Consider the following 24,011-nt stretch of genomic DNA (forward strand, 5'->3'; position numbering starts at 1 on the left):
AACAAAAACCTAAATAACACTCCACCTGAGTTGACATTTATTCCACCAGCTGCCCTATATTTTAAAAAGGTCTCAAAATTGTTCTACGTAGACATCGTTTCTAAAGTACAAATTCTTAAAGAAAGAAGGGATCTGTCATGTATAATCTAGAAGGTTCTAAGAATTCTGCAAGCACATCTTGCAGAGGGCTAAGCAGAAAAGGCAACATCTGAAATAAACCCAAGCCCTGAATTTATTAAGCCAGTATTCCTACGTGGGGACTGAAGGAAGAACTAGCTACAATTCTGCCTGTTCACTGGCACTGAGCAATGTTGCTCTGGCCTCTTGTTTCTTTGTATTTGGTCTCTGAACCAAAATGCTGTGGCCAAGGAGATGACACTTGACTCATGCGTTTACCCAAACCTGATCATATTCAAAGTGTGTTATTCTGAGACTCTTCATTCAAAATGTAGCTTTCTTCCTTTAATCCACATTTTCCTTTCCCTGAGACCTCCACTCACTCTAGCTCCTCTGACCTAACTTTTCTTCCTACCCAGCCTGGACCCCACAATCAACCACCCCAACAAGCATCTCACAAGTCCCCTACAACCTTTCAGCTCCTTTGTAAATCCCCAACACCCTGGCAAAATCAAACTCCTGGCACCAAGCTAAGTGTACCAATACTTAGCACTGTGGGGTGGAAAACACAGAAGTAGACCAAGTGTGTCTGCTGGCATCTGAACTCAGATGGGGCCTCAATGCTGTTCAGCAGCCACTTCTTCCCCAGGATGAATCCATAGTACAATCCATCAGGCTGCTTTCCAAAGCCTTTAACTCTTGTGAAACCCCTAATTCTCTAGCCTCTGAGAAGACAAATACACCACCACCCAGCTGAAAACCCCTCACTCTGCACCATACTCTTCACACTTAGTTATTTCTTCCCTCCTTCTTTCCTGCTTCTCTCCTCTCTGATCTCAGAAATCAACACTTCTTTTTTTCTTAAACCAGCTTCTTTACCAATAGAGTCCATTCCTTTCCATCTCTTCTAAGACTTCCATCCATAAATCAAATCCTCTCTCTTCTATCGTCAATTTCTTCTATCAACTGCCTCAATTTTTAGGACAAAAACATGTTTAAGCCCATCCTAGCTTTAAAAACATACCCATCTTTTGCTACTCTCAAATGCGTAATAAATACTTACTGCCTAAAAGGGGTATTCAATTCTTCCTTCCCCCTCAAATCCAATTACCAAATCATGATGATTTTATTTCTAAAATGCCTGTAATGGATAGAATTGCCCCCCCGCACAAGTTCATAGGTTGAAGCCCTAACCATGTGACTATATTTGGAGACATGGCCTTCAAAGAGGTAATTAAGATTAAATGAGGTCGTATAGGTGGGCCCCAACCCAATATGAGGGGTGTCTTTATAAGAAGAGAACGGGACACTAGTGATGCAGGCATGCAGAAAAAAGGTCACGTGAGGACACACAGAGAAGGAGGCTGTCTAAAAGCCGAGTAGAGAGGCCTCAGGAGAATCGAAATATGCTAGCATCTTGAACTTGGCTTTGCAGCCTCCAGAACTGTGAGAAAATAAATTGCTGTTTCTAAGTCACCCAGTCTGTGGTATTTTGTTATGGTAGCCCTAGCAAACTAATGCAATGTCTCATGAATGAGGCCTTTCCTTTTCACTCTTTGGCTTTGGCAAAAGTTCTTATGTTTATCAGATACGTTAAACTAGCTTTATAAGTGGCTTCCCAGGCTATATTCATTGACTAGGAAAACACTTACTGAGCACTTACTATATGCCAGGCACAGTGAATGGGAGAAGCAGAGCCACTGTCCTGGGGCTGTTTATTTTCATGAGGAAAGACAAATGAACAAACACATAACCAAGTTAATCATAGACTATGACAAGTGCAGGAAAGGAAATAAATAGATAACTAAGACAGAAAACATCCAGAGAGGCTACTTTAGATGGAAGGGGAGGAAAGAAGAGCCTTTATGAGGAGCTGGCATTGAGACTTGGTGGAGAAGAACGAGCTGGCCTTGGCAAATGATGCTGAGAAAACATTCCTGGCAGAGCTGTGAGAAAGCACAGAGGCTGAGAGAGAACAGAGGCTGAGGTTTGAGGGGCAGGAAGGAAGATAGCGTGGCTACACCACAGCCAGGTGGAGAATGGGGGAATCTCTCCTTTATTCCATGCTTCATTCCTCCAATAGAGCTCTTTTTCTATAATATAAACCTAATAATGTCATGCTCCAAATGTAAAATCTTGCTATGTTCTACATGGCCTTTTTTACAGGCTTGCTCCAGCCTACAAGTTTCTCACCCTATACCCCAGTCATCTAAAATTATGCGTGGACAGACATCATATACTTCTCTGCCTCTTTCCTGGGTGCCAGGGAGCATCAGGTAGGGAAAGAGCATCAACTTGGCACTAGACGAACCTGTGTTCAAATTCTGGCTCCCGCTTGGAAGAAGTTAGGTTAAGTCCTTTTCTCTCCCTGATCCACAGTTTCCACATATGAGGTGGGGTTAATAATGCAGACTCTTTGGAGAGTTACTGTAAGCATTAGCGCTCATCTCTGTAGGAGGCCTAGCACTGTAGGTAATCAGTATTATTATCGACACGTATGCTTCCTCTACTAGGAACACCTGACACACTTCTTAACTTGGGAAACTTCCTCCATTGTTCTGGACCTAGTTCAGTAATACCTTCTCCTGAAACCTTCTCCAACCCCCACAGACAGAACATAATCACCTCCTCCGTGTCACCTTAACACAACGCATATACTAACACCATGGCATAGCTCTGGACCTACAGGTCTTCACCTCACGCCCACCCCCACTCTTCTCTAACCGTTACTTCCCTCAAGGTAGGAAGTGGAACTTATTAATGTTTATATCATCAATGCTTATCTGGCACATAATACATGTTAAATAAGCACTGGTTGAATGAATGAACTATATACCCTAGTCCTCCCCCAAACCACCAGAGTCTGCTTACATCCACACCATTCTACTTCCTCAAAAGGTCTGTCATTCAGGAGCCCAGCAGGTACAGGTGGCTCATTCAAGTCATCATCATTCAAAGAAAGTAGATTAAAGTGACTATTTATAAAGGTGTGGGCAGGATGCAGCAAAACCACAGAGGACAGTGCATTAAACCAGAGCTAATGATGGGGGCTAGTATTTGACATGAACGGTAAGGGGAGAAGGGGGTGATTGGAATTTGGACAGAGAGAGCTGTGTGGCAAGGGCCTTCTGACAGAAGCTGGTCAGTGGATGTGGCCCGTGCTGACCACACAGGGCAGGTGAGGGGCTCAGCCTCACTCTTCTTCCTCCACCCAATCCCCTGTTGGGGCTTCCCAAGAGCTGAAACCTATTAGAATCCAGAAGGCCTTCTCCTCCCCCTCCTGAGGAATTCAGGCCTGAAGCTAAAATTAACATAGGTCCCTGCATGAGGGGCTCACGATGGCTCAGAGTGGGATCACTGCGCCCAGTGGGGTGAGGTAGAGGGGAGGCCTGGGGAGGAGCTGCAGAGACAGAGCATGGTTTGGTGGTGGTGGGGCGCCTGTACAGGCCAGGCCTGATAAGCAGTGTCAGGGGTCAAGCAGGAAGTGGGGGGAAGGTGCCCAAGCAGGGTGGGTGGGTACGTGGGCCGTCATGGAAAGTCAGAGCCTCAAGGAGACCATCCCCATGGGGAGGTATGCTGGCCAACATGGAAGACTGGTTACCTACAAGGGGATTAATCGACTACTTAGATATATTAAGGATAATAGAAACTGAGTTTCTCACTGTCACTGTCAAACAGCCTTGGAAAGGGAGAACACTAGAATGAACTATGGGGTATTAGATTAGCATTGAAGGTATTAGTGTGAATTCATGGTTTACAAGATATAGAGGAACATATAGAAATAAATGCAGATAGAAATTGTTCTATGTTTATATATAGGCTCATACTCTTTCTTCTATAAGATGTCCCTTATCTCCAAGACACAGAAGGAGGTGCTCACACACACATACATGCACACACATGTATGGATGTATGCATTCCTATAAATACATACATATATCTCCTAGGTCTGTCATAGATCTGGGAGAAGCAACACCCCAATAGCAAAGAGCAAGTGTTTCGTGAGATATTGACTTCTAAATACCATCTTCCACTAAAGGGAACCACGGCTCCTTGGAGAAAGGATTCATTCCAGGGCTGAGACAGGGAAAGTACAAGATGAGACTGAAACAATTCCATGTATTTTAAAGTAATGAAATGCTCGAAGAGTGATGGAGACACGTCAGAAGACACAGGAGCCAGCTTGAACAGGCTCCTAGTGACCAAATGTGGACAACGGAGCATAATAACCTATTGAAAAACTAGGAAACAAGGAAACCATACAGATAGGAGTAAGTGGATAAATTGAGAGTCTCAAAACAGGATATATCCTCACAAAATACTATTTAATTACAAAGAGGGAAGAAGTAACTTTACACTGAAGAGACTCGGCGGATACATTTTAATCAAATGACTGGGAGAAATCAAAATTGTGTGCTACCTCATAGGTGCAAGGAGAATATAGCATCATTTATCGTATTCCTCCCAATGGTCCACAATCTGAATCTGATCACTAGGAAATATGACACAAACTAACATTAGCTTATAATCTTCAAAAGTGTCAAAATCATGAAAGTCAAGAGATGATTAAAGAACCCTTCTAGAATGAAGGAGACTAAAAAGATACAACAACTAAATAAAATGACAGACTCCATACTGAATCTTGTTGCTAAAAGTTGACATTACTGGGACAGGTGGCTAAACTTGAACAGAGTCTAAGAATCACACAGTAAGAATGATCAGTGCTAGCTTCCTGATCTTGATTGGCTGCACTGTGCTTATGCAAGAGGACGCCCTTGTTTGTAGAAAAAAACAGGCTTAAAGTCATAATATACTGGGGGCGGGGGGTGGGATGCATAATGAGACTTGAAACTTCTTCTCTAATATATATTTAAATTTTGTGAAAGTTTATGATTATTTCAAAATTCAAAAAAAAAAAAAGAAAGGAAGACAGAGGCATCCTTTCTCTTGATGCAGTAGTCCATACGTGGATTAGTCTCCATATACAGCCTCCTGGAGCAAAGCAGAGTAAAGAAGGTGGAGGGTGGATCTAAAGGAACAAAGAAAACATGTCCCACTTACTCCCCAGTGACTTCCTAATGTCCATCTGAGACACTTGCCTGTACATAACCTCCCCATTGAGGATCTCTCATGGATTTGCTATTTTCTATCTATTCCCTGGCTCCTCCCATACCCTTTCTAATACTTTCTTACAAATATATGTATTCCTTTGGGATGGCCATGATATCTCACAGTCTCATCAAATCTCATAGCTTACAGTATAACCTATGTAAATTTTAATCACTAATTCCATCTTCTCCAGTCACAAAACCTGAATATATATAGCCATCTTTGGACATTTCATATAGTTTATAGAAGCATCTCAACCCAACGTGTTAAAAACCAAACTCAAGGGCTTCCCTGGTGGTGCAGTGGTTGAGAGTCCGCCTGCCGATGCAGGGGACACGGGTTCGTGCCCTGGTCCGGGAAGATCCCACATGCCGCAGAGCGGCTAGGCCCGTGAGCCATGGCCACTGAGCCTGCGTGTCCGGAGCCTGTGCTCCACAACGGGAGAGGCCACAACAGTGAGAGGCCCGCGTACCGCAAAAAAAACCCCAAATCAACACCTACCCTACTACAGTGGACATGATAGTTGACTTCTCCCCCATACTCCATTGCACAGCCTCTAATAGAACTTCCTAAAAACCAGATTTCTAAACTTCTCCTGACATCTCCACAGTGCACCATTCTACTTCAGGAGTTGGTGACCACTCTAAAATTCAGGAGTAGGCCTGGCTGCTTTAAACCAATTTGCATATTCCACTTCCTCAGCTAGAGTCACTGTTTAAGAAGTAGTCACTGTGATCTATTGATACATAGTATCATTCATGTGACTCAGGTTTATCTTTGAAATACTGGGACAGAAGTATTTTTCCCATGAATGTGAACCAATAGGCAAATACCCATTTTTTTTTTTTTTTTTTTTATGCGTTACGCGGGCCTCTCACTGTTGTGGCCTCTCCCGTTGTGGAGCACAGGCTCCGGACGCGCAGGCTCAGCGGCCATGGCTCACGGGCCCAGCCGCCCCGCGGCATGTGGGATCTTCCCGGACCGGGGCACGAACCCGTGTCCCCTGCATCGGCAGGCGGACTCTCAACCACTGCGCCACCAGGGAAGCCCAAATACCCATTTTTTGATTCAGGTAGCCATCCTACTATAAAGGGATTCAGGTTTAGAAGAGTGCCAACAAGGGAGAGATTTTTTTAAATGAATTCATTAAACACAGTTAAATGGGTCCTTGATAATAACTGAATTCCAGGACCAGCAACCAGAAGCCCACTCTAACCTCCATCTTATAATTACCTGAGCCAATAAATCCCCTTTATATTTAAGTCAGTTTGAGTTCAGTTTTCTGTTACTTGCAGTATAATGTGTGGAAAGCAAACTTAAATATAAAACTAGTTGTGACAATGTTATAAAACAACTAGAAGTATGTAAAAAAATGTAATCTAAGATAAACAGACCTCTAGAAAAAGAAAGAAAAGTACAAATATAGAAAAAAAAAATACAGGTTGGCTTAATGATAGTTGGCACTGGCGAGGTAAATGGGAAACCTAGCTTCTGTTATTTTAAAGATGTAATAATGAAATAAGCCTTGGCTTCATTTGGCCCAGAATAGGACAGCCTGTAGGACTGCTTCAGGAGAGAAATCAGGCAGAAACCTGGGGTAGTCAAAGGAGGGAAACGAAAAAACTGGGAATTTCAAATTTTGAAAAAATACGTGAAAACAAGCTTTTGTACAAGTGGAATTCATAGGTATTTCACATAATTACAGTACCTTCCACTTGCTCAAATAAATCTTTGTAATCAGATTCACATTTCCATGCCTTTCCTACTCATTCTGGCCTAGAAAATGGTGATGTTCACCGACTTTTGGGTTTTTATAAACTGAAGTGAAATAGACCGGTTTTGGAAGGTTGTTTCATCAAGTTGCCTGTTCCTTTCCGCTGGGAGATAGGGTTGAGCTCAACTCTAGCAGGGCCCGGAGAAAGAGCTCTAAACTTCTTGATGACAAATGCTAATAGGCCCACAGAGCCTTCCTGTCCTCCCAAGTCACCCTAAATAAAATCTCCATTTGCCTTCCAGACCTTCTACAGACCTTCTTCTTCCAGACCATCCCATAGGTGGTGTCATTTATTCCCACTCTTCTGGGTTGAAAATATGTCGGGAATTCACTCCTTTCTTTTCTTTTCCAAGGCCAATGTCTAAGGTCAGACTCTTATCTCTTATTTCAACTACTGTGACTGTCTCTTGCCCAGTCTCCCTGGGTCTTATCTTTCTGCCTCTCCAATACATTTTTTACAGAGCTACTGGATCCTAAGAGAAAATAATGACAATATTTTATTTATCCTTTGGATCTTCTTCTCCTGCCCTATGTCCAGGCACTAAAATATTTATTTAACTTATTTTATGTATGCTGTTTCTCATTTGAGAAATCTCTGATGGGGCCCACTGGTTTCAGAAAAAGTTAAAAGAGCTTAATCTGCAACCAAGGTCATCGAGGTTTAGACCGTATTACCCTTTAGCACAGCATCCTACCACACACACAGCAAGTCTGGGTAAATGACAAGCTCTCCCTCTGTAAAATTCACTTTCCCTCGGCTCTACTTACAAAACACCTATTAGTCCTTCAAGGTTCAAGTGAAGTATCTGTTCCACCATAAAATCTTCTCCAATACTACTTTCAGATTAAAGTTCTTCATCCTTCGTGCCTTCTGAGGACTTTATATTTCTATTTGACATTTATGTTACTCTGCCTGGTCTTATGCTAAATTTGGTATAGATCTATCCAGTTATCAGACTTCTTTGCTAGTAAAGAGGAAACTGTATTTCAGCATGAGGTTGTCTTTCTCCTCCGTCTGCTATTCCTCTGGAAGATTCATTCCTGAAGCCTCTGTAGTTAGCACAGTATATGCAGCACATAGTACATGCTCAGTAAGTATTTCTTGAATAAATGATTTCCCAATGGACCACATGTTCTTTGAGAACAGGTATTGTGCCTTATTCATTTCTATTTCTCACAGTGACTGGAAAAAACTGAGTAACAGAAACTGCTACAGGTTGAATTCAATATTAGGCTTATTGACACTGCCTCCTGGGTTCCTGAAATATTTGGCTAATCCAAGGACAATTTGTCATTTCTTCTTCCCAAAAAGACTGGAGTACTTTATATATGCCAAATCTTATTCCAGGATCTGGAGGTACAACTGTAAACAAGACAAACCACACGTATGTTGAAGTGCAGGCGATAGTCACGTAGCTAATAAATCCACCTCCCCCTGCCAAAAAAATAAAGTTTTTCTAAACACCTGAACTCAATCCTCAGTCACACCAGCTTGAAACCCAGGAATGATCAGGGGCTTCTCCCTATACCTTGCTTCAAGTGTTATTTGACAAAATGTAAAACTGCCACCACTGGATGATGGTGCTAATGATGATGGTGGTGATGAGGAAGGTGACTGCACGGTCCTACTCCTCTTCAAGTTCAAGGCTATTCTCCAAATTCAAGCCCTCATTCTGCCTTTTGGAATAACTAAAATTGCTTTCTAACAACACTTTCATGCTTCCCATCTCTAACATTCCCTTTTCAGTATTGCCAAGATAATTTTCTTAAAAAGCAGTGATCTTATTACATTATAGCTCTGTTCAAAAGCCTTCAGTGTCTTTGCACTGCAAACACAGCGTGAACACTGTTTAGACTCCTTAATGTCACACTCAAGGCATCTTCCAAAATTGACTTCTAACTTGTCTTTCCAGACTCATTTGCATTGTTGTTCCTATAATCCAGACTCCCACAAAATCAGCTTTTGATTTGGTATCTTTCACATAAAATACATCTCCACCTATTTTATTCAAATTCTGCCTATACCTCTAGGCCCAATTCAAGGATCTTGTATTTGTCTCTGATTTTTTCCCTTCTACATATAAAAGCTCAGTTTACTTTGTGCTCTCCCCGCTAAGCTTACCTGTTTCTACCTCATATTTTCATTGTTCAGGAATATAGCTCCTGTATCCAACTAGAGTGTATTTAATCATTGATTCAATAAACATGCAATAGGCACTTACTAATAGATATTTCCATTATTCCAAAGCACCAAACATGTATTATATTCATAGTAAATACTGAACGAATTTTCAAACAAAAATGTACTCAAAATCAAAATAGTATTTCTCTAAATATGAACAATAATCTCCACCAAAGAGATACATAAGAATGACAGAAGACAGCAGCTTATCAAATTTTAAGTATGTACGAAAGGGTGGGTAAGTTAGGAGAAAACAGAATCAAATAAAAAGCTAAGAAAATTTATTCAAAATAATGTGGAAATATTGAATCAATCTGCCCATTTCAATTTATGGATGTACCTATCATTCTGAGATACAAATTCATAAACACATGCATATTATGTCCATCAACTGGAAACTATATACAGTGTCAAAATTTATTGAAATGAGAATCACAAGGAAATGTAACAGTTTTGTGAAATTTAATAAAATTTTATGGGATGAAATATTTTTTTTCTTTTCAAAGGAAACAGCTTTAGAAGATGATCGATGTCTGCTATTATGAGTCTATATTTGTATTTCCTTATTTTAGAGGCTTTTAAAAAATACAAAAATACACTTAAAGCACTTTTAGTTATACTAAAGAAAAAGATAAAAGGTGATTATTTATAGGCAATCATATTCACGATGATAGACTCTCAGAAGCCAAATCCAAACATAAATTTTAAATGGTTTTTGGAAAGAATTGAGAATGAAAATATTTACATAATTTCTTAGAAACCCTGGCTTTTTATTGCTGCACTTCAATATTCCCTCGGGGCACAGGGGAAGCTACTTCAAAGATTTATTTGATACTGGAACGTTTGATTTCTTTGTTTTTCCTTCCCAGTGTAGGTAGGTCTGTTGCTTTCACTCTATGGCAATGTGCTGTATTTTAAATTTTAAATTTGCTCACCAGTGATAATGAAAAATGAGTCTGTTTAGGCAGATTAAGCAAACACACCAATGCTAGCATTTAAGTATATAAATTACATAAATATACTAGATTATCAGAAAACTATCCATCCATGTATCAGTCATCTTCGATAACAGACCTGCCAGTTCATAATAATATAACTGGTGACTAATACCAAATGTCTGAAACTTCTACTTACCTGCCTATCCACTTCTGGGAGCAAAAGCAGGAGGTATTGTTGAAAATGCTGAGGTAAGGAAGCAAACGTATGTTTATTTATTAATGCCCTCAAGTTAGTGTTGACAAGAATAGATCCCGGGGTTTCTATGTCAATATCCTCAGCTTTGGTCCATTTCAAGTGTCCTGTGATAAATAAGCAAGAGGTATGAATTCACTATAGATTGGGAAAAACATACACCTGTACACACACATATGCACACTGACTATATATATATATATAATATATATATTTGATAATGTATTTAATTCTATCTCTTTTAAGAATGATATTTCAGAATGAAATCTCCAAAGTTTCTTTGGGTTTCTATCTTGCCTTAATTGTCTTTAATTTTCATAACGTCTACTTCACTCAATACCATCTGTATTTTTAACTCAAAGTAGCACCAGGTCTAGATAAAGAAGTATTTTAGTTACGGTCTTCCAATTAATCAGAATCCTCAAAAACTTTAGAAGCATAAATGGTAACAACTACAGTTTTTGTAGATTCTATAAGACCTAGGATCAATGATAACAATAAGACTGCTGTTAATGTTAATAGAGATAATGAAAGCATTATAGCTGATAGCTGTGTGCTCCCCAAGTGTCATGTACAGCACTAAGCACTGGCGTATTTCAGAAGATTCCTATTCAGGGTAATTTAAGGGTAATGCTTTAAAACAGCAATCCTTTATAAAAATATCGGCTGTGAGGCCTGAAATGCCAGTATGCTTTGTAGGATAATTCTACAACTCAGGTACGATGACCTCCAACAGACGGCTGTATATACAGCCCACAATTAGAAATTACGACACACAAGGGAACAATCCACCATAAGGCACAGTCAGCTGATGCATCAAATGGAAGAATTACCACTCTCAGTTGCTTGAGTTAAGAGAATCACTTGAATGTGATTTTAATAGAGTGTGATTTAAATCAAGGGTCAGCAAATTATTGCCCATGAACTATATCCAGTCCAGTGGCTGCTGGTAAACAAACTTTTACTGGAACACAGACATGCCCAATTGTTTAGCTACTGTCTAGATGTGCCTTGGAACTACAATGCTGAGTTGAATAGCTGTGACAGAAATCATGTGACTCGCAAAGCCTACAGCATTTACTCTCTGGCCCCTAACAGAAAAACTTGCTGTCCCTTGTTTTAAACAATAGAAACAAAAAAGAAAATAAACTCATTATGCAAAAACAGGACACTGTAATTTTAAAAATAGGCAGATTTGAAACAGAAACAGAGAGAACTTCTAGAAATGAAAATTTAGTTTAAAAATTTTTTTAAATATTCCATGGATACAATGAAATAGCTATTGAATAAATATAGAGCTGATGAAAATATCTAGAATGCAGCATTAAAAATGATGAGTCAAAAAAGCAGGAGAGAGAAAAAATAAAGGGAATGGAATAAGCAGTCAGGATGCACATTTATAGGAGTTTAAGAATGAAAAAACACAGCAAATGGCAGAGAGGCAATATTTGAAGAGCTAATGTCTGAAAGTTTTAGAACTGAAAAAATGATAAGAGTCCTCAGATAAAGCAACATACCAAATCTCAAAAAGGATAAATACCCATTCCTCCATCCGATGTGTTGAAATAGCAAAACATCAAAAATAAAAAGAATACCTTAAGACAGTTTTGAACAAAAATAGATTACCTCCAAAGGGATCACAATAAGACACAGGAACCTTATCGTCAATAAATTACAGATGACAATGAAATATCTTCAAAGGGCCAAAAGAAAAGAAGCATTGATCTAGAATTTCGTTAATAATAAAGTCCCTTTAAATGGCAATGATATTAACGATATAAGAATATTTTCAGTATCCAAAATGGAAACTATCCCTTAGAGAACCTTGCTGAAAAAGTACTAGTGGATGTTCTTAACAAATAAAGAAATTAACTGAAAGAATGAATGAGTGGGCTGCAGAAGCAATGACAAACTAAAAGATTCACAGACATGAGTAACTCCAAATAAACATTAACAGTGAAAAATAATACTAACAACTAATGAGAATTAAAACAAAATGGAAAAAAAACCCAAAAAACAGGAGACAGCAATTGCATGAGAGATGGGAAGGTGTGATTGAAATGAGAACACCATATAACCCTGGCACTGTTTGGAAACAGGAGAGATACTGTTTGTTAAAACTCTATAGGTAGTGTTCTTCTTTGTTTCTTGTAAGAGTCTTTATTTTAAAGTCTATTTTGTCTGATATGAGAATTGCTACTCCAGCTGATTTCCATTTGCATGCAAGGGATCAATCCAAGAAGAAGATTTGACAATTGTAAATATTTATGCACCCAACATAGGAGCACCTCAATACATAAGGCAAATGCTAACAGCCATAAAAGGAGAAATCGACAGTAACACAATCATAGTAGGGGACTTTAACACCCCACTTTCACCAATGGACAGATCATCCAAAATGAAAATAAGTAAGGAAACACAAACTTTTAATGATACATTAAACAAGATGGACTTAATTGATATTTATAGGACATTCCATCCAAAAACTCTGTAGGTAGTCAATGGGAGAAATGGAAAGGACTTATAACTTCCAAATAAATTCATGGAAGAAAAACTCAATCACATGAAGGCATAAAAGGAGAAAAAGATTTTTAATTAAGTCCCCAACACAGTAAAAAAATACAAATGGATTTCATATTAGATTTTAAAAGTAACACAATTTGATTATATACTGCTTTACAAGAGATATACTTAAAATAAAAATCACATGGAACAGAAGAAAATGAGGAGATAAACTAAGACACACCAGGCAGACATTCAAAACAACAAAAAAAGCAATACTACAATATTAACATCAAAGATAAACAAAGGTAAAAAAAAACAAAACCTTATTGGGGATAAGAAAGTAATTCCTTGAGTATAAAAGGAATAAGTCACTGGAAAGATACAATGACCTAGCGCCTGCATCCATTTCAACAGTATAGCATTCAAAATTTAAAATTGAGAGAATTAAAAAGAGAAATAGGCACTACATAATGCCAGTGGAACATCTGAATATATTTTGCCAGACACTGAGATAACAAGCAAAAAACTTGTTTTATGAATACCAAGGACTTTAAAAATTCAATAATCGATCTTAAACCAATGAATTTAACATAGGACACTGCACTGAGCCGTTAAGAGAAAGCAATTGTTTGGTTAGCACTCAGGAAACAGTAAAGAAAACAAAAAAACAACAAAAAACCCCAGCTGACCACTGAGTCTCAACAATACTGAAGAATAATATAAAACCTCATCTCTCTATCCACAAAGAAGTAAAATTAGATATCAATAACAGAAACATAGCAACTCTCCAATCTTCCCACACTCATTATATATTTGGACATTTGGAAGCACACTTCTAAGTACCTCACAAGTTAAAGAAATGTTTTGTAATGGAAATTACAAAATATTTACATTCTAAATGATAATGCCAAAATTTGTAAAATGCAGCTGAATTTGTTTTAAAAATAAATTGTATATATTCGAGAGTAGAAAAAATATTGAAAATTCATGAGTTAAGTGTGCAAATCAAGAAGTTAATGAATGAACTATAGAATAAAAACCAGAGAAAGAAGAAAGGAGAAAGACTGTAAAGAATAAGAGTACACATTCGTGAAATAGAAAAGAACAATGAAGACCATCTGGAACAGAAAAAGGATTTTTTTAAGACTAATAAAATAGGTATAAATCTAGTGAGAGATGGCATAAACAAACATGAATAGGAATGAAAGGTAGGCACATAATTTGAGATACAGTATAGATATACAAGGCAAATAAAATTATAATTAAATTTTGATTTTAAATAGTAAAATATGCATAAAAATCATACTACTATGACTTTAGCCAATATCTTTGAAGACATAAAGTATTTCAAGTTTGCAAATTTTCAAATTATATTAAAAATAGCAAACCTCAATAAATTTGTGAAAACTTTTGTAAACTAAATAGACAACCCCTCCTTCCCCACATACATGCACAACACACATTACAAATAGCTCTAACGATGAATTTTACCAATACATCAAGGAACTCTCCCACCACTTATTTTATACTTATTCCAGTGAATACGTAAAGAAAGCTCTTCAGTTCACTTTATGAAGTTAACATAACTTTTATTCCAAAATAAGGACAAACAAAGACAATATGAGAGAAAATCTGTTCGCCAATCTCACTTATAAACACAAAAAGTACAAAAATTTTATCTATTTTTTTGCCCAACAAACTCCTAACATTTGTTAGGAATGAAGTCAAGGTGACAGGTATATAGATGTATGTTTTATTAGCATCTGTATTTTTCTATATGCTTCAATTATTTCACAGGGAGATAAAACAGACTACAAGAAGAGAAGAATTAGGAAGAAGTTTATTTTCTCAGCAGAGAAGGCAAAGGCAAAACCCAGAGACAGAAATGTTGAAAATACAGGAAAGGAATTTGCTTAATGCTTACATATGGCCAAAATACTCTCCATACTAGGGAGTTGAGGTCATTTACCAAGAGTAACTTTGGGAAGGAGTACTGGGGAAATGAGAAAATCATAAAATTTTAGAAACATGTATTATGGACAATGTGAGAAGTAGAACTTATGCTGTTGGTCACTATTTGGTATGGTTCAAAATATTTAAGGGTATCAGGGGAAAAAAAAGACCATGTGCCTCTCTAAATGTTTTATGACAAAGTCAAAAGAAGATCTATTTCAAAGATGTCCATCTAAGCAAAATTATGTTTTATAATTTTGGAACAAAGACAGAGCAGATGAACTTACTGCTAAATTTGTTGCCACACAGGATGTTTAATTCCATTTTAATTATCCTTACATACTTACTCTTAATTGGCTTAAGAACAAGCTCATTATATCTGATTGTCTTATCTCATTAAAGCTGGTACCTCATCTCCCTACACTAAGCAGAGAAAGAAAAGAGGTAGTCATTTTAGTGTCTAATTCCTGGACACTAGAGAGTATAAAGTAGCTGAGGTCCGGAGAAGCAAAGAAGCAACAATTGCCGAATTGTGACAATAAGTGTCTGTGCTATAGAAGACGACACTTTTTTTTTTTTTTTTTTTTATGCGTTACGCGGGCCTCTCACTGTTGTGGCCTCTCCCGTTGCGGAGGACAGGCTCCGGACGCGCAGGCTCAGCGGCCATGGCTCACGGGCCCAGCCGCTCCGCGGCATGTGGGATCTTCCCAGACCGGGGCACGAACCCGTGTCCCCTGCATCGGCAGGCGGACTCTCAACCACTGCGCCACCAGGGAAGCCCGAAGACGACACTTTGTAGTCATAATAAAAATCATGGGAAAGTGTCTGATGAGGACCAGGGAAATTATTAGTTTCACCAAAGGGAGTCGAAGAGCACCAATCTGAATAAAGGCTGCAGACTTTGGAGACCTTGCTGGCTTAAAGCCTCCTGTTTCCCAGAAGGGAAGCCACACAGTATTTGTGCATAAAATGTGCACACAAGATGCACTCACATACACTCACACAGAGGGAAGGAGCCCATGAAAGAGGCAGACCAAGGCCTTTGGTTGCAAGAGGAACGGCCCAAAGAAATACAGAAAGAGTTCAAAACGAGAGTTCTTCGTTGTCTCAAAGAAATTAGAGACGAATGGATTCTGAAAGAGCTCAGAGAAGAAAGATAGGCTTTCAAAGAGTAAAGTCTAAGGAAAAACAATTATCAGAGGGCAAAATCTAATCATCTACGACATAAATCCAAGTGCCCTTTACAAATGAAGAAATTGTGTAAACAGTCTACCGGGGAGCACTGAATCCATTACCATATAGTACCAGGGAGTTAGTGAACTATGGGGATTATGGTAAAAAAAAAATAGATTATTAAATGTTAACAACCTTGATGTTTAAAAAATAATATAACAAAAACATGGAGTTAAGAGGGACTATAGGTATAATTATCTCCCTATCCTTTATAATATATTGTCCAAAGCTTGAGTAGTTAAAAAGATCATCACTCCTATTTCAGCTTTTCATGCTTTTAGTATCTTTGGAGAGAACTTTTAGATATGAATATATCTCGTGGCGATGTTTAGCAATTTTGTTTTTGGTTTTACTTCCATTCTTTTTTATTATTCAGGCTAAACTTAATTTAGTATTTTTAATTAAAATGATATAATTCCATTTTTCTAAGATGACCCCTGACTATGGCTACACATTAGGAGATGTCAAATAATATTTATAAAACACTGGGGGAAGTTATTTTTTGGATATATTTTTTTTGCGGTACACGGGCCTCTCATTGTTGTGGCCTCTCCCGTTGTGGAGCACAGGCTCCGGACGTGCAGGCTTAGCGGCCATGGCTCACGGGCCCAGCCGCTCCGTGGCATGTGGGATCTTCCTGGACCGGGGCACGAACCCGTGTCCCCTGCATCGGCAGGCAGACTCTCAACCACTGCGCCACCAGGGAAGCCTGGGGGAAGTTATTTTTGATGATAGTATTTAGGGTTACTCTTCAAATTTATTTTCCTGCATTAATTTATTTCAAAAGTATGTAACATTTTATGAAACCACCAAAGTTGTAATTCTTCACTACAAAAAGATTAAACCAAATAAAATATATTGGAATGAATCCCAGAAGTTGAGCTCAGCAAGGACATTTATTAAAAACCCCTCAGAGATATCCATTAGAAGCTTGGATTTGTTTAGTAAGTCATTTTTAAACTCCTACTGTGTGATTGGGTAGGAAGAAGCATAATTAAAAACTGGTGTAAGTCAATGACCCCTAATTCAAGGAACTTACATTTTAGTTATGATTCTAAAACGCTGCGCAGAACAGACAATCCTTTACTCTGTAAGATTCCTAAGGTCACAGGACATCAGAAACATTACTTTCTAGAAGACACATGGGATTCTATCTGGAGATGGTCACCTTTAAGGCCCCTTCTTTCCTTTTGAATGTTTTCACTTTCCATTGTATGGTGCTGGGCATATATTGGAGGCTTAATAAGTACTACCAACTTCATTTGCACAAAATAAGCCATTGTACTCAGCTGCTTGTTGGGTCACTCAGTCAGTCAGCGTTCCTTCCTAGTAATCACCTTCAGGTTACTTTTGACCTTAAATCCCACCTTCTTCCTCTGATTTTACAGGATCAGCCAGGAAATGTTTTAGTTGCTAGCTCTCCTTCTATGTGTAACTAGTGTACCTGCATTTTAACACCCATGGCAGGCTCATCATGTCATAGATGCTATGCTACTCCTCAGTGGTGCCCACAGGTCTACAACATAGGCTGGGTGATTATAGACATTCAGAACATATTCTGAAATAATGGTTTGGACTTTGGAGCTAGCTGTGCCTTGGCTTGTAATAGCTGTGTCATTATGGACAACCCTCTTAACCCTCTGGGCCTCCGTTTCCTCAGCTGTAAAATAAAAATAATTCAACTGTACATAATTGAAGTAAATGAGATAATATGTCAAAGTACCAAGACCACTGCATTAAATACGGGTCGTTTTCCATTCCTTCATTAAAGTAGCTTCATTATTTCTACTACTTAGTAGTCTAAAAAGAAAAAAGCAGGTTAAAAAGAACATGGTGTTCTCCTTTATCGCCTTTTAAATTTGCTAACAAATTAGCTGAAAATCCTTTACTGTATGATTGTTAACCTTTACTGTATGATTGTTAACATATAAGATGTTAAGCGGCATGCAGGATTCCTAGGTTACAACAATTAGAACAAGAGATCCTGATTGAAGACCTGAGCACCTGACAGGATCCTGACAAGAGTACAAGGCTTGTTGAACCCCAGCCCTGAAGGCAGCTAAGTAAAGAAATGAAGAGGTCCCCATGCCTTGAATTTTCTTAAACCCATGATATGGCATTGACTTTCCTGAGGTTGGTAGCAGACTGTTTTTAACTGAAGGTCACTGACTTTTAAATTACTTAGGGTAACATAACATGATATTTGGGGGGGGGTTCTTTTTTTAGTACATTCTTTACGTATCACTCTCCCATTACAGTTTCCAGCTTCAGAAGCTACTCAAAGTACTTAATTTAGAAAACTCAAAAAGACTAGGAAAAAACATGTCAGTATATATGTAGGTGTTTATAAACTAACACATATGTTTTGGGCTAGACAATAACTATAAAATGATTTAGCCTTGGAAACAATGAAGAAGATAAATTATGCTGTGTTTAAAGAATGTAAAACAAACATAAATTCTGCTTTCCCAAAGATCTCTTACACAAGGCTATCTAAACCCCCTTCAAAGACTTTACTGAAAATATGCTCCCAGAATTTAACAAAATCCTGGTATATAGTAGTCACTCAATAAATCTTTACTCAATAAATAAATAAATGGGTTAAAATCTTGCTTGAATTTTACAAACAGATACACTCTGCAAATAAGAATTACCCTAAGTTGCCAAGAAAGTAAGTGGCAGAACCAATAATAAAGTTCAGGTCAATAAATCTGTACTTTCTACCCATCATTTTACAAAATGTTACAATGATCTAGGTCATTATCATTACCCTAACTCAGAGATGAAATAACTGAGAGAGAGAAATGAAGCCATTAGGTCCAGACATCCAACGAGGCAGGTTTGGTCTAGAATTTTAATGTTCAGCCTAGGATACGTTTATTTTCCTCTTTTTAGTTTCCATATTCCTTTTCCCCCAAAATGCTGCTATTGAGTTCCTGATGAAAAGTTATCAGGAAGGAAATCTTCAAAAGAAAACCTGGTACTGACTTGCAAGACCCAGTAACTGTCTGCCACACTTCTCGGCAACTGTACACTGTTTTTCAGACAAGCACTATTGAATATTTCAAACAGCATAAGATGAAAAGCAAGGCAGAGCAGTTTTACTGCAGCAGACCCCAATGACAGTGTACTCTTCAGTTCAATGAACACTTCATAAAAGTTGCATTTTCCCCCCAATACAATGTATTCCGATAAAGTGAAACCCAGTTGCAGGAACGAAACACTGCATGTTAGACAGAATTATGACTTGGCAGATAATTACTTGAATACGTAGATCGTTTTAAACCTCTTATCTTTAGCCTCTGCTTCATCCAATAGTATCATTCACAAATTTAGCAACATGCTTAAAATCATTCCATTGTAATATGTTGCGTTCTTTAGCACCCTTTTTGGTTTAGATAAATTGGGAAGATTTAAAAATATCCTTAACTATTAAAGAAAAAAGTCCCCATAATTTCATTCAACAAGATTTAAATATCTAAAATGTGAAATGTTATAGTATATTGAACACTCACCTAAACCAGACTTTTTTAATCGTTTTAAGTGCTGACTCATTTGTTTTCCAGTGGGGGATTTTTGCCCATGTTTCATTTCTTTATCTGAACTGTCTGCTTCACCATTTTTAGATTCGGATCCTAAAAAAGGAAATAGTTATTATGTCATTATCTTCCTCTTGCTGTCCTTGAAAAGAAAAATCTCAAATTGTTCTACAAACCGCAGATATTATCTCCTTTGCTAAGAGTTAATACACTACCTTTGGCCACAATCTGATTCCTCTACTGTATATAAAGAGAAAAGCCCAATAAATCAATCAAACAGAACAAAAAGCATGAACAGATGGCCTGATAGTGGAGTCAAAGACACGTTCACTGATCTGATAGCTTTTCAAAGAAGCACTCAGATCTTTTGTGAAAATACACGAAGAAGCTTCTGTGCCACTTGGAGACGATGCAAGACCGAGACAGAAAGATGAAGGATGAAGGGAGGCTTGGAGACAGGGAGAGATCATGCCTTTATTAATAACTTTATGTTGAAGGAGGAAGAGAAAACGCAAACATCACTCTATAATATACAGAATGGTACATAGCTGATAAAGTGGCAGAGGTAAATTAGAAGAAACGGTCAGGGCTGCACTGAGGTGAGAAGAATGCTGCCAGAACACAAAAACAAATAAAGGATTCCTGATTTTGTAGCAGAGGATGGAAAAACAAATTCACACTCACGGAAGAACGGCTTTTGATGGCATTACACGTCAGCATGGGGTCCACCATTAAAGTTCAACATTCAAACAAAAGCCAAAGCAACAGCAAAAAAAATCCACCTAGCAGTACTACACATTTTCTTGCATCTATTGACATTAGCAAATGAAGTCCTCTGATGATGAGCAAGCTTTTGTTTTGTTTTGTTTTTAAGAGTGAAATACCCTATTATTTTCGAATCACTGAAAGAGTCTAAGGTATAAAAAAAATTAAATGAAACCTCAAGTGGAAATATTATTCAGTTCCAGAGAAAATTCATGACATCTCTCTTGGTGAGAAAGCCTCCTCCGGGAAGAAACTGGCCAAGCATACAATATTTTAGCTCTTTACCTGAAGGCGAATCCGACTGCTCATCAGACACCTTTAATGGTGTCAAAACAACACGAGGAACAGTCTTGTTTACCATCATTGAGACTCCATTTCTTCTTTTCTGCTGCTGCCTCAAAGCCTACAAAACATGATAATAAAATAGAACATAAAAATATCGTCAAAATGATTTCTCATAATTGAATTAAATGATCCACTTGCCCATCATTAGATAGAACCTCTTAAGAGACTTAAATTCCACAGAGTCACTCATTTGTCAGGACTCTTAAGCGTCACCTTCCTGTCATTTTCCCTCAAAAGCATAAAATCAGGCTTTGGCAAAGGGTATAAACCTGAGACCGTTTTCGGTAGAATTCTGAAAATAAAGCAGCACGTAAAGGTTTGCTCTACCTGAGCAGTGTGGCCTGAGAGCCCGTGGAATTTGAAACCATGACTCCCAAGGAAAAGAAATGTAAAATAAATGTTTCGAGACCAGGATAAAAATATATGTCTGCACTTCTCTTGCAGGTGCGTCCTCTCCAGTGGGCTGCTCAGTCAATCAAGTTAACACCGAGTGTCATCAGTATGTACAGCAGGTAAGGACTACAGTATTGATGCACTCACTCAGCCGCGGGGAGCGCTGCACAAAATCACTGAACATGGCAGGAATCATTTATTTCTGTGAAGGGAATCAGTCCTAATCTTGGAAACCTTGCAGCACTTGGCTTCTGTCTGCTTGACTTTGGGCATTAACCTTCAGAACACGAACATGACGGCATTCTGGCAAATCCAGGGAAAAGAAGACCGATACGGGAATAAATTGCTCCAAGTGGGAGTGCTTTGTGTTTCATAAATGAATCAACCTTGGTGATGATAATGTACTGAAAAGACACTGGAAAGTTTTGAAATACAGCATATCTAGCTGATCGTTTTACGCAGAAAATTACCTGTAATAAAAAGGGTCTTAAGCAGACACAATTCAAGAGAGGATAAATTCACGGTTCCAGGAATATTAAAACTCCTCAAAAGGTTAAAAGGCTGACCACAGACAGTCTCCAACCTTTCAATTCCTGGTTTCTGTGTAATTTCTACCAATTTTATAACATTTCAGCTACTTGACTAATGTCCTTTGACCAATAGTTGTCACAGTCTCCTGAAATACTGCATTGACTGTATATCCCCTTGCTGACAGAAACAATACCATTTTATTTGCAAAGGGTTTTACCTGAATGTCCAACTCGTAGACCACAAGATTTAGCCGTCAAATAACTGCAGATGTGAAAAATTAAATATCACTTAAATGAGAAAAGACATATTCAGATGAGATTTAAAACCACGTGGGAACGTGAATGGCTTGGGAAATCGCTAACAAATGATACTGTTGCTAATAATAACAGGATACATCTTCCCTTCAACTCTTACATTTATTGACCTTTTATAAAGTACTAGGCACTGTGGACGGACAGGGATACAAAAATGAATAAGAGGCCATCTTCCTCACCTTTAGCTTGCTGGCAATAATATTCTGAATGAGAGCATGTGTGCTATAAAATATTTATGACATTTACTCTTTCATTAGGGTGTGTACATAATTGCATAAATCTCTCTAGCCTTGTGTGAGAACTCCGAGCACTTTGTAGACATTAACCTATCAATCCAATGATAAAACAGAATGAGGCGGGCTTCCCTGGTGGCGCAGTGGTTGAGAGTCCGCCTGCCGATGCAGGGGACATGGGTTCGTGCCCTGGTCCGGGAAGATCCCACATGTCGTGGAGCGGCTGGGCCCGTGAGCCATGGCCGCTAAGCCTGCGCGTCCGGAGCCTGTGCTCCGCAACGGGGGAGGCCACAACAGTGAGAGGTCCGCGTACCGCAAAAAAATTTAAAAAATTAAAAAAAAAAAAAACAGAATGAGGCAACGCAGTACCTGAAATTACAATTAGGCCCATATTTACCCACGATGTAGGACATCACAAAACAAAACCTGTATAAAGAGTGATTAGTTTTTAGGAGTCTTCACATCACAGATTTCAAACTTTTCCCTTGGCAATACAAATAGGCATTTGAAAAATACTCATTTTATGGCATGGTGGGGAGGTGTATTTTGGAAAATGTTGATTAAGAAAAAAAGAGATGATATAACAAGAGGCTTAGAAGCTGGAATCATAAAGTCAAAGATGACATGTCTTTTTACAGTGTTTGTAGTAAATAATTATTAAAGTAACAAAAATTTTGTCCTCAATTTTTAGAGCGGAGAAGACTCTATTATAGAAAAATTAGCAGTTGGACAGAAATAAACCATGATATACATAATGTAATAAGAAGAAAAACCCAAGGCTATTCTGAATTTTAAACAGCCAAGCTGGAGCCAAGTAGGGATAAGGAATGCTAGTCAATATTGAGCCCATTTCTATGGTCTCAATGATTTTTTACTGAAAATGTATTTCCTGCTCAGAAATTTGAACAATATTTCTTGGTACAACATTTTCTTAAATACTGAAATGCAACACTATGTGCCTGTAAGTGATAAAAACAACTATGCCTATCATTTAAATGATTGTTTTAAGTGTATTAAAAATACGCATTTTTTTTTTTTTTTGCTTTACCTCTGAAAAACAAGCATTATTCTCTATCCCAAATAACATTTCTAGGGTCAAAGAAGCAAAACTTGGGAAGCCTTTTTTTACTATGACGCCAGTCACAGTAGTAAAGCCCGCAGGCTAGTAAACAAACTCAGGAGTATCAGAGTTCAGCTATGAGAAGGGGCAACTTGATAGCATTTACTAGATCCGTAGCCATTTTAGGCTACCTTGGGGATTCCAATTCACTTTCTAGAAAGCAGGATTTATTTGACTGTGGACCCTGGGGATACCCTCCAAGCAGATCAGAATGTGGATGGAGGGGAAAGAAACCAACGTTGACTCAACTGAGATGTCTGGGACAGTTTGGGCTGGCTCCAAACAAGAGAACTCTAGCACCTGTTACGTCCACAAGGCAGGTAGTAGTATAGTGATTCCCAGTTCCTCACTCCAGGGCGTGGCTTCTGCAAATAAAGAGGCTAGCTGCTCTTGGTTTGCGTGTTTGTTTGCTTTGGTTAGATACCTATATTTCTGCAGCTACGTGCCCATGGGCCACTCACACATGCTGCGTGTCTCCTCCTCCCAATCCCTTGAAGAATGTGCAATTATTTTTGGACCACACCAGCTGGGCTAAGACCACGACAAGGGGGAGGCTGAGGACTGGGATGCCTATACTCCATTGGAGGTGGTAGTAATGACTCAAGAGAAGCAATAAAACTGGATTTGTAGGTGAGTTGTCCTGTTTTCAACAATGTGTCAGACAAAACAAAGAGGTCTCTGAGCCAAATTCAGCCAGAGGGCATCAA

The 24,011-nt window shown here is 38.5% G+C and overlaps 1 protein-coding gene across 1 annotated transcript in view; it reads right to left on the minus strand.

Annotated features, from left to right (window-relative positions):
- The window catches only part of ASXL3 (ASXL transcriptional regulator 3), a 143,201-nt gene that overhangs the window by 62,422 nt on the left and 56,768 nt on the right, over window positions 1-24,011 (minus strand). The window contains exons 5-7 of the mRNA XM_032602786.1: window positions 20,654-20,771; window positions 19,580-19,699; window positions 10,317-10,480 (exon numbers count right to left, since the gene is read on the minus strand). Of these exons, the coding sequence (XP_032458677.1) occupies window positions 10,317-10,480; window positions 19,580-19,699; window positions 20,654-20,771 (402 nt within the window). The remainder of the gene's footprint in view (window positions 1-10,316; window positions 10,481-19,579; window positions 19,700-20,653; window positions 20,772-24,011) is intronic.

Source organism: Phocoena sinus, chromosome 14 (assembly GCF_008692025.1).
Source record: "Phocoena sinus isolate mPhoSin1 chromosome 14, mPhoSin1.pri, whole genome shotgun sequence".
Lineage (NCBI taxonomy): Eukaryota > Metazoa > Chordata > Mammalia > Artiodactyla > Phocoenidae > Phocoena > Phocoena sinus.